General features: G+C 43.7%; 1 protein-coding gene across 1 annotated transcript in view; it reads right to left on the bottom strand.

Annotated features, from left to right (window-relative positions):
• Nucleotides 1-19,930, bottom strand: part of GLS (glutaminase) — a 108,546-nt gene that overhangs the window by 64,116 nt on the left and 24,500 nt on the right. Inside the window, exons 5-6 of the mRNA XM_065413253.1 lie at nt 18,373-18,452; nt 16,041-16,204 (exon numbers count right to left, since the gene is read on the bottom strand). Of these exons, the coding sequence (XP_065269325.1) occupies nt 16,041-16,204; nt 18,373-18,452 (244 nt within the window). The remainder of the gene's footprint in view (nt 1-16,040; nt 16,205-18,372; nt 18,453-19,930) is intronic.

Here is a 19,930-nt window from a genome sequence, read left to right as displayed (position 1 = left end):
GGATATTAGAGACACAAGGTGGGTGAGGTAATATATTTTACTGGACCAACTTCTCCTGGCAAGAGACACCACAATCAACTTCAACAATGAACCCAATAGACAACCATATACAAGAAACCACGGATTACCACACCTACATTCACAATCTATGAACCACCCCAAACACACCAAGAAAGTGGTTATCTACAGCCAGACACTCAGATACCATAGAATAAGCTAAGAGGAGAAAGTCTGAAATATATCCTTAAATATACACTTAAAATCACCTTCACCAGACAAGGACACTCCAGAGAAGTAGATCACATCATGGTATGGCCACCCAAATACCCCAAGAGAACTTGCTTCAATATAGAAATAAAAACCCCTCTGACCACACACCCCTACTTGTCACCTACCGCCCCACACCGGACCCCATATAGGGTATCATCAAACAACTATAACCCAATACTTGATGGGGACCCCATCCTGAAAGAAATCTTTCCTGAACTCCCTCGTGGCCTTTAAACAATCCCGCAACTTCATCATCAGAAGCAAGCTCCCCACAGACCAAGACACACCAACTCAAAGTGGCACCAGACCCTACCAGAACAACAGATGCAAAGCCTGCAGACATATCTCCACTTCTACAATGATCAACACTACCTCCCACCCTGCACAACACACCTTTCGAGATACATGGATCCTACACACGTAACACAACATGTGTATACCTGCATCCAGTGCACTATATGCCACAACAACAACAACGTGGGTGAAACCACACAGTCACTATGGTCCCAAATGCGCTCTCACAGGAAAATTATAAAAGACAAAAACACCGTATCACCTATGGGTGAACACTTTTCACAAAGCGATCACTCTATATCTGACCTCTCAGTCCTCATCCTCAAAGGAAACTTGCACAACACTTTGAAAAGATGATCCTGGGAGTTTAAATTCATAACTTTGCCAGACACTAAAAATCATGGACTGAATAGACACAACGGATTTATGGCTTTCTGCAACACTTTGTAACCTACTCATCCCCTCTTTTTATCCTATAACTGCAGAGCTGTTAACAGGCCTTGAATGGTCCCGTAGAATATGTGCTAGCTACTTACGCTAAACAATCTGTTCCACCTTGCATTTAGCTATGATGCTCAGAGTACATTTCCCAGACCTGAAGAAGAGCTCTGTGTGGCTCAAAAGCTCGTCTCTCTCACCAACAGAAATTGGTCCAATAAAAGATATTACCTCCCCCACCTAGTCTCTCAAAATTATTACTATTCTGCCATGTACTATTCAGTTTAGGGAGCAGATAGACAAAAATGATTGCCAAATGCCACTAAACCATATAAATAAATATATGCCATACAGGCAAACATTAAAAGTCATTGGCTACACTTTTATTTGAAGTTTAACTGAGAATGAAAGAAAACATTCCTGGCCTACTGAAGTCCCCACAGTCTCCTCCGACATTATAATGCAACCTCAAGTACCTATGGGTACATTTGCACCAGATGTCCTCAGATCCACCAAAGAGACAGTACTCCAAAGCACAAACCCTGATATCCCTTCCCTATTAGCTGGTTTGCCTTCTTTGTGCCCAGCATTGAGATTTGGCCACCAACAATTATGTCCTCCAATACACTACTCAGAGTATAGCTGTCAAATTTAAATGTGACAGAAATATTAATACTGATATAGGTTATGTGAGCATATAAGAAGCATCTCTTTTCTCTAACATGGTCATGCAGAACAAATATTTCCATCCCAAAGGGAAAATAAAGTATAGGGTGACCAGATGAGAGGAAGAAAATATCAGGACACATGGGGGAGCAACAACAACAACAACAACAAAAAAAGCCGAGTGCTGCCGGTGGAGCGAAATATAGGGACAAACACCTAAATATCTGGACGGTCCAGATTTTATCAGGACGCCTGGTCACCCTAAATAAGTAGTCCATAGGAGAAGAGTCATTTGTTTATCGGAGAAATGCATATTTACAATGAAGCCTCCGTGAGAACCATATTGTACAACAGTAAAGTTATTCTACTGGTTCATTACTGTTGCATTGTTGGAATAACTACTCAAGCCTACACCCATACAATTATTCCCTATGCAACTTAGACCTTTCCCCTAGTAAACTCAAATTACACCATCTCTTCTCTGCCAGTTTTCCCAGTTGCTTTTACTCTGTTGACCTTATGCCCTTTTTGTGTTGACTCCCTAGCTATTTGGCTTGCAAACTCCAAGCACAGAAAGAAAAGGTCAACCCTTGCACACTATATATATTTGAAAAGATCATGGCTCAGGTCAAATACAGGTCACGCTTCCCAAAACATATAAGGCATGCTAAGCCTTTGGGCAGGTGCGCAATGGAAGAGATAGGAAGAAGAGTGCAGGGAGCCCCTACACAAGGGCTGTTCACACAGACAAGTCCTTTCACTCAGGAAGCAAGAGAACCCACGTAAATATTTAGTGCTATACTCTCAAGGATCAAGCCAGGCCTTTACTTTCAGCCTCCAAAAGAAGCTTTCCATAAAGTCCACAACATGTGTTTAACCAAGTACCAACAGGTGTAACTGACAGATAAGCAGGGCTCCTGTTAAGTAAGGGCGTGTCTTCATACCGGGGTAAGTCGACCTAAGTTACGCTACTCCAGCTACGTGAGTAACTTCTTCACTGCGCTGCGTTGATAGGGAACGTTCTCTGGCAGGGTGGATTTGATTTAAATCACTAGTCAGGAAGACTATTTAATCATGGTTTTCTACATAAAAGTGCATTCTTGTTGGTTGTTATAACCTTAATACATATTCTTCACAACTCAGAGATAGATGTAGGTTTCATTTTTAGAAGGTACACACTACACATTTTTAAACAGTGATTTATTTTGAAAACTTTTCAGATTAGTTTTATAGCTATATCAGAAAATGAATGATTGTTTGGTTATTTCCTTTACCAAACATAATTGAAGCAGATATTTATGAAGTCATTGGGAGATGAACGATCTCCAATTCAACAGGTTAATCATTAATATTTGGAGGATTTTCTTGTCATGCTGTATTAGGAGATCACCACCGGACAGACATTTAAATTGTTTTATTTAACTAAAACAACAACATTAAGTATTCTGGATTTTTTTCTTCAACAGCAAACATATAATATTTTAACAAAACAAGCATATGTCCCTCGCTTTTCACATTTATCTCCAGACTTCTTCTCCTTGTCCAGATCTATTCTACCCCCAACAATCTTCTATTCATTGAACTTTTAGAAACTTTTCACTTTTAGAGAGAGGTAAGGGATTGACTCTGTGTACACAAATTTGTAGAGGGACAAATTTGTTGAGGTCTGTTATTTCTCACCTCTATATATTATTTCTTTATTTAAAAACATTTTTGCTGTTAACAAGCATGTTACCTCTGGAGACACAAATCCACAGTTTGACAACTGCAAAACTAAGCATCTCTGATGGTATCTTCTAGACTGTGCACTGAGTCCCATTGGGTAGATAGAAAGATTAACCTAAATAATCTATACAGAAGCCTGTAGAACCCCATGAGATTGGGTCCCTAACCTATGAACTATTGGAACTCATTTACAAAACTTTTCTTAAACATTACATGAATATATTGTCTCATACTATAGAATTAGAATTTATAATCCCTATTCCATGATGAGATATCTCTGAGCTATAATGTATCTTAAAACTATCTTTAGATACGTTTTTTCCTCAAAAAGCATTTTATCGAAAAAATCCAATTTAAAAAAATTGATTTTTTTTAATTTAATTTTCTTAAAAAAAAAAAAAAAAAAAAGTCATTGATTTTTATCCACCCTGTTCTCTGGTCAACTTACCTTACTCTTCTCGGAAAGGTGGAGTACCAGGGTCAACTGGAGAGCACTGTGCCGTCAATTTAGTGGGTCTTCACTAGACCAGCTAAATCGACACCTGCTGCATCAATTGCAGCAGCGTCAGTCTCCCTGGTAGTGAAGACAAGCCCTAAGTTATAAATATACATCCCAATGTGCACGTACGTAGCAGCAGAGCATTAAGAAACCAAATACTAATCTCAGCTAATACAATGATTTATAGTATCTTGGAAAAACCTCACATCCTCCCTGTGCAACAATTTGCTCATTTGTAAATTAGGAATAATACACACTTTTGTAAAGCAATTTAAGATACCTAAATGAAAGGTACTCTATTAGTGCAAAGAATTATTAGCAGAACACACCAAAATCTTTTTGAAGAAGCAAACTGTGCAAATAGGAAGCCCAAATAAGTCATCTAATTGCCACTGTTTGGAGAAGAAATGAAAAAATGTACATTCCACAGACTTTAGATGTAAGGAGTTTTTTGGCTTTTTATTGTTCAAGTGCTACTTACAATGTCTTCTCTTATATGAGTGTTCTCACATCATTATAGACAGGATTTTTTAAAGAGTGGATTAACATAAAACACCTCATTAACAGTTGTTGTGATATAAATGACAAAAAAGGGAGAAAATTCAATACTGAACTACTGAAAATTCAGCTACCTTCACTACTGTGTGAATCACTATCTCTGTGTACTTCATAGCCATTGTCAGATCCATACAGAATATTATATTGAAATAAAGAGCATACTGATGCTTCAGGTTACTTATGATCATCAGATTAGCATTCAACATCCCAACTTGTTTTATACAAACTTCTACTCCCGTAGCACTTAACATGGTACCCTGCAGTGAACAATTTTCACTATGATAAGGAATATTGCCTGCCTATTACAAGTATATGCATACTATGCCATATAAATATTGAGCTGTTGTGCTATTGTAATTTTTAGACCTAACAGCTGAATCATTTTGCCTTTGGCTCAGACGACAGACACTTACATACTTGGAACTACACCAAGGATATGACACTATATTAGTTCTTATGTAGTAATGAGATGTGTAAACATGATAAAGAAATCTTAATTCTAAAATTTCAGATGAAACTGTACAAACACTATGCACATGAGTAACGTTATGCACAAGCATAAAGTAAAGATTGCATGGCTGCATCCCAAGTTAGCAGAGAAAAATATAACACTATTAAATATAAAACTATGGATCATATCTAACTGGCAAACCTCTGTCTTAAGAGGTCACTTGAAAAGGTCTCAACCAAAGGAAAAATGAGCCATCTGTTATATCTAAACTTACCACAGGATTCCCTTCCTCAGTGAAATTTCTGCACTCAAGTGAAACCATGTTAAGAAGTGCTACAGGAGCAGAAGAGCTTACAAAACACTAATATGGCAATCCACAAGAGCCAGCAAACAGAGCTGTAAACAAGGGAGTTTCAGTGGGAGTACTGTTGGAGGAGAAGGGAGGAGGCAAGCCCCTGGTAATTAGGGGGCAGTGAACTTTAGGTGGGAAGGCTATGACAGACATAGAAGCAACAGTGGCTGTGATCCAAGCAATGGAAGAGACAATGAAGATGACCAGATGAGGAAGCTGCGGAATGTACATGATCCTGAAGTGGGTACATGAGAAAAGCTTCATTAAGTGCCGCCTGATAGAGCTGATGGAAGAGAAGATCCAAGGTTTGGAAATGCAGGTGGAAACTACGGTTGAGTTTCTAAGAGGATTCAGGCAGATAATACAGGAACGGTCTTGGGACCAATCTTATTTAACATTTTTATTACTGACCTTGGCACAGAAAGTGGAAGTGTGCTAATAAAATTTGCAATGACACAAAGTTGGGAGGTATTGCCAATACAGAGGAGGACCGGAATATCATACAAGATGATCTGGACAACCTTGTAAACTGGAGTAATAGAAATGGGATGAAATTTAATAGTGCAAAGTCATGCACTTAGGGACTAACAACAAGAATTTTTTCTATAAGCAGGGGGCATTTGAGTTGGAAGTGACAGAGGAGGAGAAGGACCTGGCTGTACTGATTGATTACAGGATGACTATGAGACACCAATGTGATGCAGCTGTTAAAAAGGCTAATGCAATCCTAGGATGCATCAGGCATCATATTTCCAGTAGAGACAGGGAAGTGTTAATACCATTATACAAGCCACTGGTGAGACCTCATCTGGAATACTGCGTGCAATTCTGGTCTCCCATGTTTAAGAAAGAGGAATTCAAACTAGAACAGGTGCAGAGAAGGGCTACTACGATGATCCGAGGAACAGAAAAAAAAAACGGTTACTCACCTTTTTGTAACTGTTGTTCTTCGAGATGTGTTGCTCATATCTATTCCAGTTAGGTGTGTGCACGCACCGTGTGCACGGAAGTCGGAAAACTTTTCCCTAGCAGCTACCCGTCAGGCTGGCTATGGAGCCCCCTGGAGCGGTGCCGATATGGTGCTCTATATAAGACCCTGCCGGCCCGACCCCCCCTTCAGTTCCTTCTTGCCAGCTACTCTGACAGAGGGGAAGGTGGGGGGCGGGAATGGAATAGATATGAGCAACACATCTCGAAGAACAACAGTTACAAAAAGGTGAGTAACCATTTTTTCTTCTTTGAGTGCTTGCTCATATCAATTCCAGTTAGGTGACTCCCAAGCCTTACCTTGGAGGTGGGGTTGGAGTAAAGGTAGTGCGGACTGAAAAATAGCCCTGCCGAAGGCCGCGTCATCGCGGGATTGCTGGACTATGGCGTAGTGCGATGTGAAGGTATGCACTGAGGCCCACGTGACAGCCCTGCAGATGTCCTGAAGGGGCATGTCATAACTATAAAGGGAAGGGTAACAGCCCTCCTGTGTACAATACTATAAAATCCCTCCTGGCCAGAGACTCCAAAATCCTTTTACCTGTAAAGGGTTAAGAAGCTCAGGTAACCTGGCTGACACCTGACCCAAAGAACCAATAAGGGGACAAGATACTTTCAAATCTTGGTGGGGGGAGGAAGACTTTTGTTTGTGCTCTTTGTTTTGGGGGTTGGTCGCTCTTGGGACTAAGAGGGACCAGACATCAATCCATGCTCTCCAAATCTTCTGAACAAGTCTCTCATATTTCAAACTTGTAAGTAACAGCCAGGCAAGGCGTGTTAGGTTTATCTTTGTTTTCTCAACTTGTAAATGTTCTTTTTGCTAGAGTGTTTATCTCGGTTTGCTGTAGCTTTGAACTTAAGGCTAGAGGGGGTTCCTCTGGGCTCTTTGAATCTGATTACCCTGTAAAGTTATTTTCCATCCTGATTTTACAGAGATGATTTTCACCTTTCTTTAATTAAAAGCCTTCTTTTTAAGAACCTGATTGATTTTTCCTTGTTTTAAGATCCAAGGGGTTTTGGATCGGTGTTCACCAGGGAATTGATGGAGGAGTCTCTCAAGGCTACCCAAGGAAGGGAGTTAGCACTTGGGAGTGGTGGCAGCAAAACCAGATCTAAGCTGGTAGTTAAGCTTAGAAGTTTACATGCAGGTCCCCATACCTGTACTCTAAAGTTCAGAGTGGGGAAGGAACCTTGACAGGGCACATTTGCCAGAAAGGCCGTAGATGATGCCTGAGCCCTTGTGGAGTGAGCCGTAACAGCAGGTGGAGGGACTTTCGCCAGATTGTAGCAGGTACGGATACATGCGGTAATCCATGAAGATATCCGCTGGGCAGAGACCCGAGCACCCTTCATCCGTTGCGCGATGGCGACGAACAGCTGGGTCGTCTTACGGAATGACCTTGTGCGGTCTATATAGAAGGCAAGGGTTCTTCTAATGTCCAGTGAATGAAGACGCTACTCCCGAAGGTTGGTATGCGGTTTCGGGTAGAAAATCGGCAGGAAAAAGTCCGGTCTTACATGGAAACGAGATACCACTTTTGGCAGGAAGGCTGGGTGAGGCCTCAGCTGAACTTTATCCTTATGGAAGATGGTATAAGGTGGTTCACAAGTGAGCTCGTAGCTCGGAAACCCGGCGTGCCGAAGTAATGGCCACTAGGAAGGTGACCTTCCAGGAAAGGTAGAGGAGTGAACAGGAAGCCAGTGGCTCAAAAGGAGGACCCATCAGACAGGAAAGAACCAAGTCAGTTCCCAGATCGGCATGGGAGGTTTCATCGGGGATGGATCTTTTCCAAACCTTTCAGGAAGCGCCACATGACCGGGTGTGCGAACACTGAGTGTCCCGCCACTCCCCGATGGAATGCTGAAATGGCCGCGAAGTGAACCTTGAGTGAACGAAAGGCGAGATGTTGGTCTTTCAAGTGCATTAAGTAGTCCAGGATGCAGGGTATGGGAGCTTGGAGCGGGGATACCTGCCGCTGGGCGCACCAGGTGGAAAACCTTTTCCATTTAGCTTCGGAAGTGAGTCTGGTAGAGGGTTTACGGCTTTCCAGGAGTATGCACCGTACCGAGTCCGAGCAGGCGCGCGCAGCCTGGTTTAACCACGGATCCTCCAGGCCATAAGATGGAGCGACTGAAGGTCCAGGCATAGGAGACGACTGTGGTTCTGTGAGATGAGGTCGGGACTGAGAGGAAGATGTTGGGGCCCCCGTATCGATAGATCCAACAGGGTGGGATACCAGGCAGGGGCCACCAGTATGACATCCGCCTTGTCCCTGCGGACCTTGAGAAGTACTTTGTGGATCAGCAGAAATGGCGGAAAAGCGTAGAGTAGCTGGCCCGACCACGAGATCAGGAAAGCGTCCGCGATCAATCCCTGACTGTGACCCCTGAAAGAGCAGAAGGCTGGGCACTTCCTGTTGGTTCACGAAGTGAACAAGTCGATACGGGGAAGCCTCCAGGTGCGGAAGATTGAATAGATGATGTCCAGGCGAATCGACCATTCGTGCGTGAGGAAGTGTCTGCTCAAGCTGTCTGCAGGCACATTCTGAACACCCGGCAGGTACGAAGCTTGGAGAGTGATGGAGTGGGCTAAACAGAATTCCCACAGAAGAAGGGCTTCGTGGCAGAGCGATGACGACCAGGCTCCGCCTTGTTTGTTCAGATAAAACATGGCTGTGGTGTTGTCTGTCAGAACTTCTATGCAACGGTCTCGTAGGTGGGGAAGGACCGCTTGACATGCAAGGCGGATCACCCTGAGTTCCTTGATATTGATATGGAGAGTTAGCTCGTTCTCCTGCCACAGACCCTGCGTTGTCAGATCTTTGAGGTGAGCCCCCCATCCCAACGCGGATGCGTCCGTGACCAGGGTCAGGGTGGGTTGGGGAGGATGAAACAGGGCCCCAGCACCTACTGTTTGAGGGTCCAGCCACCAATGCAGGGAGTCGAGTGGGGCTCGGGACCGTAAGAACCATATCTAGGTTGTCACGGCCCGGTCGAAATACAGACGCCAACCACGTCTGTAGGAGTCTGAGACGTAGTCTGGAGCGTTGCACTACATAGGTGCAGGACGCCATGTGACCCAGCAGCTTGAGACACTGCCTCACTGTGGTGGTGGGGAACCTGCAGAGGTTGGTGATTATGTTTGTTAGAGCTAGATGCCGGGCCTCTGGGAGGAAAGCCTGAGCTTGGTTCGTGTCTAAGACTGCTCCGATAAACTCTATCGTCTGTGTCGGTGACAGTACAGACTTGCTGGCGTTCAGCATGATGCCCAAGCGATTGAACGTGTCCATGACCAACCACACCTGAGACTGGACTTGCTGGCGAGATCGACCCCAGTCGTCGAGATACAGGAACACGTGAACATGATGACGGTGAAGAAAAGCTGCCACGACCGCCATGCACTTGGTGAAGACGCGAGGGGCTGTGCACAAGCCGAACGGGAGGGCTGTGAACTGGTCATGCCATGAACCAGAGAAAATGTCTGTGGGACGGGATGATTGACATGTGAAAGTAGGCGTACCAGTCTCCCAGGTCCAGGGAGTGGATGATCATGGCCAAGGAGACCATGCAGAACTTCAGGTTGACAATGTGCTTGTTGAGCTCCCTGAGGTCCAGAATGGGCCGTAAGCCTCCTTTTGCCTTGGGAACGAGGAAGTAGCGTGAGTAGAAACCCCTGCCCCATAGCTCTTGAGGCACTTCCTCCACTGCTCCTAGGGCGAGGAGTGTCTGTACCTCCTGGATGAGAAGTTGCTCGTGAGAGGGGTCCCTGAAGAGGGATGGGGAAGATGGGGGGGATAGACGGGAAGTGGATAGAATATCCCGCCTCTATTGTGCAAAGGACCCAACGGGCCGATGTAATAAGGGACCAGGCACGGCAGAAACGGGATAGACAGTTCAGGAAAGGAAAAGCTGGCCAGGTTTTGCACTGGTAGTCCGTCCTCGAGCGCACGTTCAAAATGGGCGCTTAGGGCCCGGGGGGGGGGGGGGGGCGTGGATTGGCCCTGGCTCTGTCCCGAAGGAGGGCGTGATGGTCTACGCCGTGGGTACCTGCTTCTCCTACGGGAGGAGTCCTGCCTAGGTCTTGGCGGAAAGGGGCGCTGTTGCGGGGGCTGAGGCTTAAACGGCTTTCTTTGAGTTGCCGGGGTATGCATGCCCAAGGATTTTATGGTGTTCCTTGTGTCTTTCAGGGTATGCAGGCGAGAGTCAGTTTGCTCAGCGAACAGGCCCTGGCTGTCAAACGGAAGATCCTGAATGATGTGTTGCACTTCAGGTGGGAGGCCGGATGACTGGAGCCATGCGTTCCGACGCATGGCTATGCCAGAGGCCAAAGTGCGAGCTGCCGCGTCTGTGGCGTCAAGGGAGCCCTGGAGGGAGGTTCGGGCTACCAGCTTGCCCTCCTCGGAGATGGCCCCCAGTTCCGCGCAGGACTCAGATGGGAGGAGTTCCTGGAACTTAAGGATCGCAGACCACGAATTATAACTGTATCTGCTGAGAATCGCAAGCTGGTTCGTGATTCGAAGTGAGAGCCCCCCCCCAAGAATAAATTTTCCTGCCAAAAAGGTCCATGCGTTTCACCTCCTTTGATTTTGGGGCGGGCCCTTGTTGGCCCTGTCTCTCCTTTTCATTTACCACGTCCACCACGAGAGAACGTGGGGCGGGGTGAGTGAAAAGGTATTCATATCCCTTGGTAGGGACAAAATACTTTCTCTCCACCCCCTTGGCTGGATGGAGGACGGGGTTTGTCAAAGTGTTTTGGCATGAGATTGGATGGTCTTGTTCATCGGGAGGGCCGCCCTGGAAGGTCCGTCTGGACCCAAGATGTCTACCATAGGGTCTTCTTCCTCCACAACCTCCTCCACTTGGAGGTTCATGTTTAGGACTATGCGCCTGAGTAGCTCTTGTAAGACCCTAAACTCCATGGGGGGTTGGCCTGCTGCAGACGTGCCGGCTATGGCCTCATCAGGGGAAGATGAGGAAGATGCCACCGGGAGAGCCGGGTCTGACGTGGTCCCTTGATCCGTCATGACCGGGTCTTCCTGGGCGCATGGCGTAGCCTCTACCACAGGAGGAGCGGACTCCGAGGGTTGGGGCTGGTCTGGAGGCGGGCGGCTGAGGGTTGCCTCCGGGGGTCGGTCACCTGAGCATGACGACAGGTGGCCAGCGGGAGGGGCACCTTGGGCCTGGTGGTATGCCCAAGGGGTCCAAAATTGCCACTGAGGTTGCCAGTGTGGTGCTGAGGGATCCTGTCCCAGGCTTCCCGGGCCCGACTGAGGGATGTCCGAGGCCCCTGAGGCTTGTCCCGATCTGATGGAGGGGGACCGCGAGCGCGACGGCCGGGGGGAGCGGTGCAGGAGTGCGTGGAGGGGGGCACCGAGTCCCTCGATGGATGAGGATCATGTGATGACCAGGGCCGGTATGGGGAGCGGTGCTGAGAGGGTGATCAGTGCCGCGAAGAAGACCGGCTTCGCGAAGAAAACCGGCACCGAAACGTGGACCGGTGCCGCGACAGGGACCGGGGTCGGGTCGGGGATCTGCGACAGGCCTGAGAGCGGTGCTGCGATGACAAACGGTACCGCGCAGGGGATCAGTGCCAGTCCAAATGGTGACGCGGGGTTGCCGAATGGGATCAGGACCTTGAGCGGGACCACGTCCTGGCGGCCGACGACGACCTCGAGCGTGAACAGCTCCGAGGGTCGGGGCTGCGAGACCAGCGCCGTGAGTCGGACCGGTGCGCGGTGCAGTGCCGGGACTCCGAACGACACCGGGACTCAGAGCAGCGTGGGGAAGCCGGTCTGGGAACGGGCGGCCCGAACATCGCCAGTTTACCCCTCGACGGTACCAGGAGTCGTGCCAGGGGCGGCGCCGGGACGGGGGATACTGGTGCCATCATCTCAATAAGCCCTCTAGTGGCCTCGAAGGTGTCCGGGATGGAGAGCAACGTAGCTTCCTCCACTTGAAGAAGTCCCCGTGGTGCGGGACTAGTATGAGCAGATGGAGATCTCGCGTTTTTTGTCAGGCTTTGGGGCTTGCTCAGAGCTGTGCTCGGTCGGGGCCGCGGTGACTGCCTCAGGCCTTTTGGAATGTCCTTCCACGGCTTGCTTCTTACAAGCAACCAGGGAGTGGGAGCGGTGCCAAGGTAGACGTCTTTGGGGCCCGGGAGATCATCGGTCTCAAGGAGGGCGAGGATCCTTGAGCAGTGCTGTGGAGAATGCTGGGGAGTAGTGGAGCACTTGATAGCAAGAGACCACTGTTCCAACAACCGTCACGGGCGGTAAGAAGGAACTGAAGGGGGGTCGGGCTGGCAGGATCTTATATAGAGCGCCATATCAGCGCCACTCCAGGGGGCTCCACAGCCGGCCCGACGGGTAGCTGCTAGGGAAAAGTTTCCCGACTTCCGTGCATGCGGCGCGCACACTCACCTAACTGGAATTGTTATGAGCAAGCACTCAAAGAAGAACCTACCTTACTACAGGAGACTCATAGAGCCTGGCTTGTTTAGCCTAACCAAGCAAAGGCTGAGGGGAGATATGATGCTCTCTGTAAATATATGAGAGGGAGAAATACCAGGGAAGAAGCAGAGTTATTTAAGTGAAGCACCAATGTGGACAGAAGAACAAATGGATATAAACTGGCCATCAACAAGTTTAGGCTTGAAATTAGAAAAAGGTTTCTAACCATCAGAGGAGTGAAGTTCTGGAACAACCTTCAAAGGGGAGCAGTGGGGGCAAAAAAATCTAACTGGCTTCAAGACTGAGCTTGATGAGTTTATGGAGGGGATGTTATGATGAGACTGCCTACAATTGCATATAGCTGATCTGCAACTTCTAGCAATAAGTATCTCCAATGGCTTATGATGGGACACTAGATGGAGAGAGCTCTGCATTAGTACACAGAATTCTTTCCCAGTTGTCTGGCTGGTGGGTCTTGCCCACATGCTCGGGGTCTAACTGATCACCATATTTGGGATCAGGAAGGAATTTTCTGCCAGGTCCGACTGGCAGAGACAAGGGGGTGGGGGGATTTGTTTTGCCTTCCTCTGCAGCATGAGGCCCAAGTCACTTGCTGATTTAAACTAGAATGGTGGATTCTCTGTAACTTTAAGTCTTTAAATCATGATTTGAGGACTTCAGTAACTCAAGCAGAGGTTATGGATCTATTACAGGAGTGGGTGGTGAGGTTCTGTGGCCAGCAAAGTGCATGAGTTCATACTAGATGATCCCTTCTGACCTTAAAGTCTATGAGTCTAATGCAAAGCATCAAATTCCAACCAATTTAATGGACTGACCTGCTATAATTATTAATAAAGGATGTCAAAGTATGCAGCACAATTCAACATTTAGCCAAGGACATCCCCTCTGCAAGTATAAAGGTAAGCAGTTCTTGCCATTCTCTTGCACAGTTAAGGCACATTAATGTATAAACAAGTCATACAAAATTCTACCAAGAATTAGTCACTTTTATATTGGCAAAGGATGTATATAATTAAAGACTGAACTTTGCTGGGAGTCTTGCCTACATAAGTACATATCATACATACCCATATACTCGGTGACAAATGTGACAAAGTTGCAGAGCCATTCAATAATCCCTTAAAAACATCTCACCTGCAGTAATACATAGTCCAGAGACACATTCTAATATTTGAAATTCCTGATCTGCTTCAAGGTGCAGGATGGGCAGTCAGTTCTGGATTAGTTCCTATGGTTTAGGAGAAGGCTTGTGGGATATTTCACAATGCTGCAGAGCTAAAAATGAGAGTTTTCTATATCTGGATAAGGGATATTCCCCGTTTTCCAAAGGGAACATAGCCAAGCCTGTAGCCCTTGAAGTTTCTAAGATACCTTAACATTTAATGATGACAGTTTTATCCTTAGAAAAGTTAATTCAATTCATTTTTAGAGGGTTTTTTTGTTTTGTTTTTGTTTTTTTCCAGTTTTACTTACAATTTTCCTTGTCCCTCTTTCCAGATGGATTCTCAATACTAGCATTATAGGTGGAGAAATACAAAAAAACCCAGTCCTAAAGGATACAATGTATAACTCCTGTTTACAAATCTGCTCATTTAAGAGGAGTACGTGTTCATGAAAGATTAAATGTGTGCCAGGTGCTCTGCTGCACCCAGACGACACACATGGGTTAACTTATAGCGAAACATTATATACAAAAAAAAAAAATATTTCTTCTCTCTATGCAACTACACTGTCTGCCTAGCTCCTGATTTTCAGCATCTGTTCTATGGATCTGCATTTCAATTATGACAGGCAAACTTCTGTAATTTACTGTTATTTTGCCTCCGTCCTTAGCTTTATGTCAGCCAGCAGAAAAATAACATTGTAATATACATGCCACACATTTTCAGCTAATTTGATGCAGGAGAGTATTTTAAAAAAACAGATTCTCTTTTTCTATAATTCTTTTGCTCTTGTTTGTTTAAACTATTTATATCAATATAAAAAAAAGAATTGACTAGTTATTAATTTTCTTATTTAACTGGATTTTTTTTTTTGTTCTAAACCTGTATTAAAACAAGAAACAAAGTAACTTCTATGCCTTTCCTCATTATATCAATATCAATAGGAACTACGCTAAATTGATGATACAATATAAAGCTTGCTGATTTTCAGTAATATCCCTACTTTTTAGATTGGGAGTTTTTCAAGGCAGAGACCGCTCCTCCTTTTCTATGTTTGTACAGCACCTCAACATTTGTGGACACTATCAAACAAAACAAAACAAAAAAAACAAACACTATGCACGATGGAACAAAATGCTAATTGCCACATCTCAGTAATAGAAAATTCATGTTCACATTTTGGTATCACAAATGTAAGAATTAAATATATTCCTGAACACAAAGACAACATTCTTAAAGGGTTACATCTTTCATGATCAAATTCTATTAAATATTAATTGCAGTACCATGGCAACAGAAATGTTGTCTGACCTCTTACTGAGCAAGATCTACTAGAAATATTTGTTTCAGAGACAAAAATCCAGTGTTTCCTCCAAGGTTAAATGAGTCATCCTTCCAACATTTTAGCACTCTGTTTTTAAAAAACAGCACTTTTATGCTCATGTATTACTATATACAGTAGAAGCAGTCTAGATAAAACATTATATAGAATTATTTTAGCTAAAACACTCTTGTGAAACAAGAAAATCTATTTCAAACAACATTTGTTTTGAATCAGAAGCAGAACACTTTTTCAGTGTTAGATAATCTGTGGGGGACAATCCCATCTTCCACTTCTATTATCTGGAAGGCAACTAGCATTTGTATCTGGCACTAGCACCAGATTCTCTGTGAAAATGGAGAGGATGACTCATAATCACATTTCTTTCAATCAATTTAACATCTCATTCTATGATCAAGAAACCATTTTGCAGAGGGCAAGACTAGCTACCCAGTTCCACTTATTCAATTAAATAAAGAGTTGAATTCCATAATATTTAAAAAATAAAAACCACCATACATTATGAAAAGTACTTTACAATAATCTCCATAACTAATATTTATAAAATTGTACACAGGCAATTAAAAAACCCAATGAAGTATATTATGCCAAGTCTGGAAGTGAGACAAAACTGGTAACTGTTATAATCAAAGGGTGAAACAATTCCATGGGCAAAATGTTTTGGGGGCACTGAACCTAATAATCGGCTTGGTGAGAGGATACAAATCTGAGATACTGAATAAAAAAAACAAAAACAAAAAAATCCGCATGGTATCTTCCTTTATGATATTCTGATCTCAAACAAGAATAGAAGATTCTCATTATTAAATATTATATACTTCTTACCATCTTCATTCAGGAACAGTTTGTTGAATCTTAATCCACTAGGCTCTTTACCAACATATCTGTGCACATACTCTGTGCCAAGGTCATTAACAGCAACAGCATATTTCAAAGGCTTTACACAGGACTGAAGACAAAAGGGGACTTTGGTATCTCCAACAGAATGCCTAGCAGAGAAACAGATAAAATTGTTTAATATTTTCCCTTTTTTGATCACTGTGCCAAGATTAATTGCTGCACTAATTCTTCAGACTATTATTTATTGTTTTTTGTACTACCAATATTGTTAAATTATATTTTAAAAGAACAGAAGTCTCTGATCAATTCAACATGTTTTGTTTTTCAACGTGTGTAAAGGCAACAGTGAAGTCAAACATTGGTAATCACCATATAAATAAGAAAACAGAAGTAAATGAGCTGCTGAAGTCTAGAGAGACGCATCTGTGTCAGACCTAAACCTCAGGAGTTCCTGAATCCCAGTCCTGTGCTCAAGTCACTAAGCTACAACCTGCACCCAGAACAGATACACCTGTTTGTATCTAGATCAGGGGTCAGCAACCTTTCAGAAGTGGTGTGCCGAGTCTTCATTTATTCACTCTAATTTAAGGTTTCGCGTGCCAGTAATACATTTTAACGTTTTTAGAAGGTCTCTTCCTATAAATCTATAATACATAACTAAACTATTGTTGTATGTAAAGTAAATAAGGTTTTTAAAATGTTTAAGAAGCTTCATTTAAAATTCAATTAAAATGCAGAGCCCCCTGGACGGGTGGCCAGGACCCGGGCAGTGTGAGTGCCACTGAAAATCAGCTCGCGTGCCGCGTTCGGCACGCGTGCCATAGGTTGCCTACCCCTGATCTAGATAATTAAAGCAATCCAACTTGGATTTGAGCTTCCAGACCTGTGTTCAAGTGTTAGGATTTACATTTCAATAGGGTCTCAGTGCAAATATCTACTCTGTAATGAGATTATGAAAGACAAAATTTGATTAAATGGATTGCTTAGTATGTTTTAACAACTAATTCAGAATGTTTGTAAAAGCAAGGATGGATTAGCAAAAGTAGTCTGAATCTGCTTAAAATATGGGTCTCCAAACTTGCCAAGTCCTTGTCTGTCAGCTGGGTTTTAAGAGTACACTTTTTTGTTATGTTTTCAAAAAGGAGATTATTTTAAGAGGCCTTTAATGGCGCTCCCAGAACCCCTTTGATGGCATTAACATTATACTTGATGGCCTTTCATTAATATATTTTGTAATATTCCTAACACGGCAAAATCCTAACCTTAGGAGCATGACAAACAGGAATAGATCTTGAGTCAACATTTTAAAACTGATCTGCAAAGAACAAATGAAATAATTCATGTACCAGTGAAGGAAGATTCTGAACTGGAATATCGGTAAATCCCTTTTACACAAAAATTGTGTAGTATTTTCATTTCAATGCTTGCCAGTTTGACTGAACTGGATCCTGAAATTCCCTAGCCACAGAAAACACACTATTACAGCTGCCCAAGTACACTGAAGATAAGCCTCCCATGACTTTCAGCTTAACGCTGGCCAAGTGGTGTTAAACCCCACCCTCATATCCTCCAGCAAGGATCAACTGTGAAATTCCCCAACTACATACTGTAGTCTTCTTCACAGTAAGCTCTCCAAGCATTAGGACGATCCCAAACTTCAGATCTAAATAAGAGCTGATCAAAAAATTTCAGCAAAAAAACAAAACTGAGCAAGAGTTGGTGATTTTCCCCTTTGTTTTCCAAACAGATATACGATACATACAGTATGACTTAAGAAAATAGTTATTTGATTACTATGGGTGAGAGAAGAGAATAAGGTGTTTTTGAAGCAATTTTCAGTAGGTTACGAACTTCAGTAACAACATATTACACATTAAAACTGGCATGCTAACTCACGGGAAGGTCAGTCTTTTTGTCAGAATACATATATTCTAATTTCAGAAGTGAAGGGGGTTTCTCAAAAGATAGCTCCTATCAAAGATTGCCTCCCAAAGAAGTCCTCTTTACAGCCAACCTTCACTGTGTAGCTACTAACAACAGAAGTCATCTGCTGCAGCTGTAAAGTCATTGGGTTAATACTGAAGTTCGTTCATAAGATCACTACTGAATGCTACTGTCATGGGTGCTGTACTGCCAAATATCACAAGACAAGTTCTGGTGGCTACTGCTCCAAATAAAATGAAGTGGTTTCTACTGTATGGGTAATACCAATAAAACTTAACTGAGCCATATAACATTACAATTAGAGAGTTCTGCTCCTGTTGCTGTAGTTTAAGTTATACCAATAGTGAAAATCTTAAACATGCTAAAAATATACCTCTGTCCATCCACTGTGCAAAGTGACACTCCCCACAAATCAGGGCTGAACTTGGCCAGTTGTGGAATATAGTCAGCAACCTACCCAAAATATTAAATGAAATTATACAGTTCATTATATTGTTAAAATGTTTATTTTCATTATTAAGCAATATACTGTAACAGGCATAAACATGTGCGGATATTATGCTGTGGAATACAGCATATTCCATTTTTCCAAATAGCTTGGGGGACAGAGATTTTATTCAGGTAATCAGAAGTTTGGATAAGCAAGAAGACAGTCTCTCGCACCAATCCCCTCCAGTGCTCTCCCTTACAGTCAGAAATAACTGTACAGGGAATAGACTTTACTATTATCACTACATGTGTGCAGTAACTATAAGGCAGCAGACTCTCTTGCACCCAGGCTTCTACTGCAGCTGCTCGGTGCGTGCACGACCCATCACTAGCTCCTGCGGGCCACCCAGGAAGCAGCATGGCGGCTGGGCACCTCGGTGCTGCATCATCCAGGGCCACTGCTATGACAGCAACAGCTGAAGAGCAACTCCACAGTGGAGGTGTGGGGAGTCGTCGAGGGGGCAGGGATATGCATTACCAGCAGCTGTGCATGGGTGAAGGGGGTTCCACCAGATGGTTGAAAGCATGCTGATATTTTGGGGAGGGGACAAGGAAGGGATTCAGATAACAGAGAGGTTCAGATAATAGGGGTTTGGATAAACAGGAGCATACTGTATGTGAGATATGCTGAGAGTGACTAAATTAATGTGCCAACAGTCACAGATAAAATCCAAAACTTTACTGCAAGTTTACAGAGAAGTATTTTCCAGTGACCTATAACAACCTGCAGCTTGGTCCAGTGGTTCTTAACCTGGGGTGTACGCACCCCCTGGGGGTGCGAGATGCCCTTTCTGGGGGTGCGAGACATGCCAGACTTTTTTAGAAGGTAAATCATCGAAAACACAAATTAAGTATAGGCATGTAAGTACAAATATTTTGTTTCATCAAACCTATGTATTTATAAACATTATACATTTTTTAACGATTACTGTAATATACAAACAAAAAATATCTCTAGGTTTAAGGGGTGCGAGAACATATTTTGATTTTTGATAAGGGATGCGAGAACATATTTTGAGAACCAAAGGGGTGCAGGCTGCAGTAAAGGTTAAAAACCACTGGTCTAGGAGGAATTCACATCCAAACTTACATGCATTCAGGATCTTCAAATTATAAGCATAATTAATTTGAAACAAAAAGAGTTTTAAAAAAATCTTGTATACAAAATTAGTGGAAGGAATGGATTAATTGCAGTTGGCTAACAGAAGTACGATATTGATAAATATACAATTTCCCCCACAGAAATATGCCAGAGTGTCTCAGATGCTGTCCTTACCTTACGTGATTTATTATCCAAGACTTAGAGCTCTCTTGCAGATAAATCAAATCATGCCAAATCATATGGCAGTTCTGTTATTTATATAAATAAGCATGAGGAAGCAACACCACTAATTTTTCTTGTTAGTCCAAGACAGAATTTGAACTCAGATCGCAAGACGTAC

This window comes from Emys orbicularis, chromosome 11, assembly GCF_028017835.1.
Source record: "Emys orbicularis isolate rEmyOrb1 chromosome 11, rEmyOrb1.hap1, whole genome shotgun sequence".
Taxonomy (NCBI): domain Eukaryota; kingdom Metazoa; phylum Chordata; order Testudines; family Emydidae; genus Emys; species Emys orbicularis.
The sequence above is the reverse complement of the archived record's forward strand: the minus strand, read 5'-3'. Positions and strand labels throughout refer to the sequence as shown.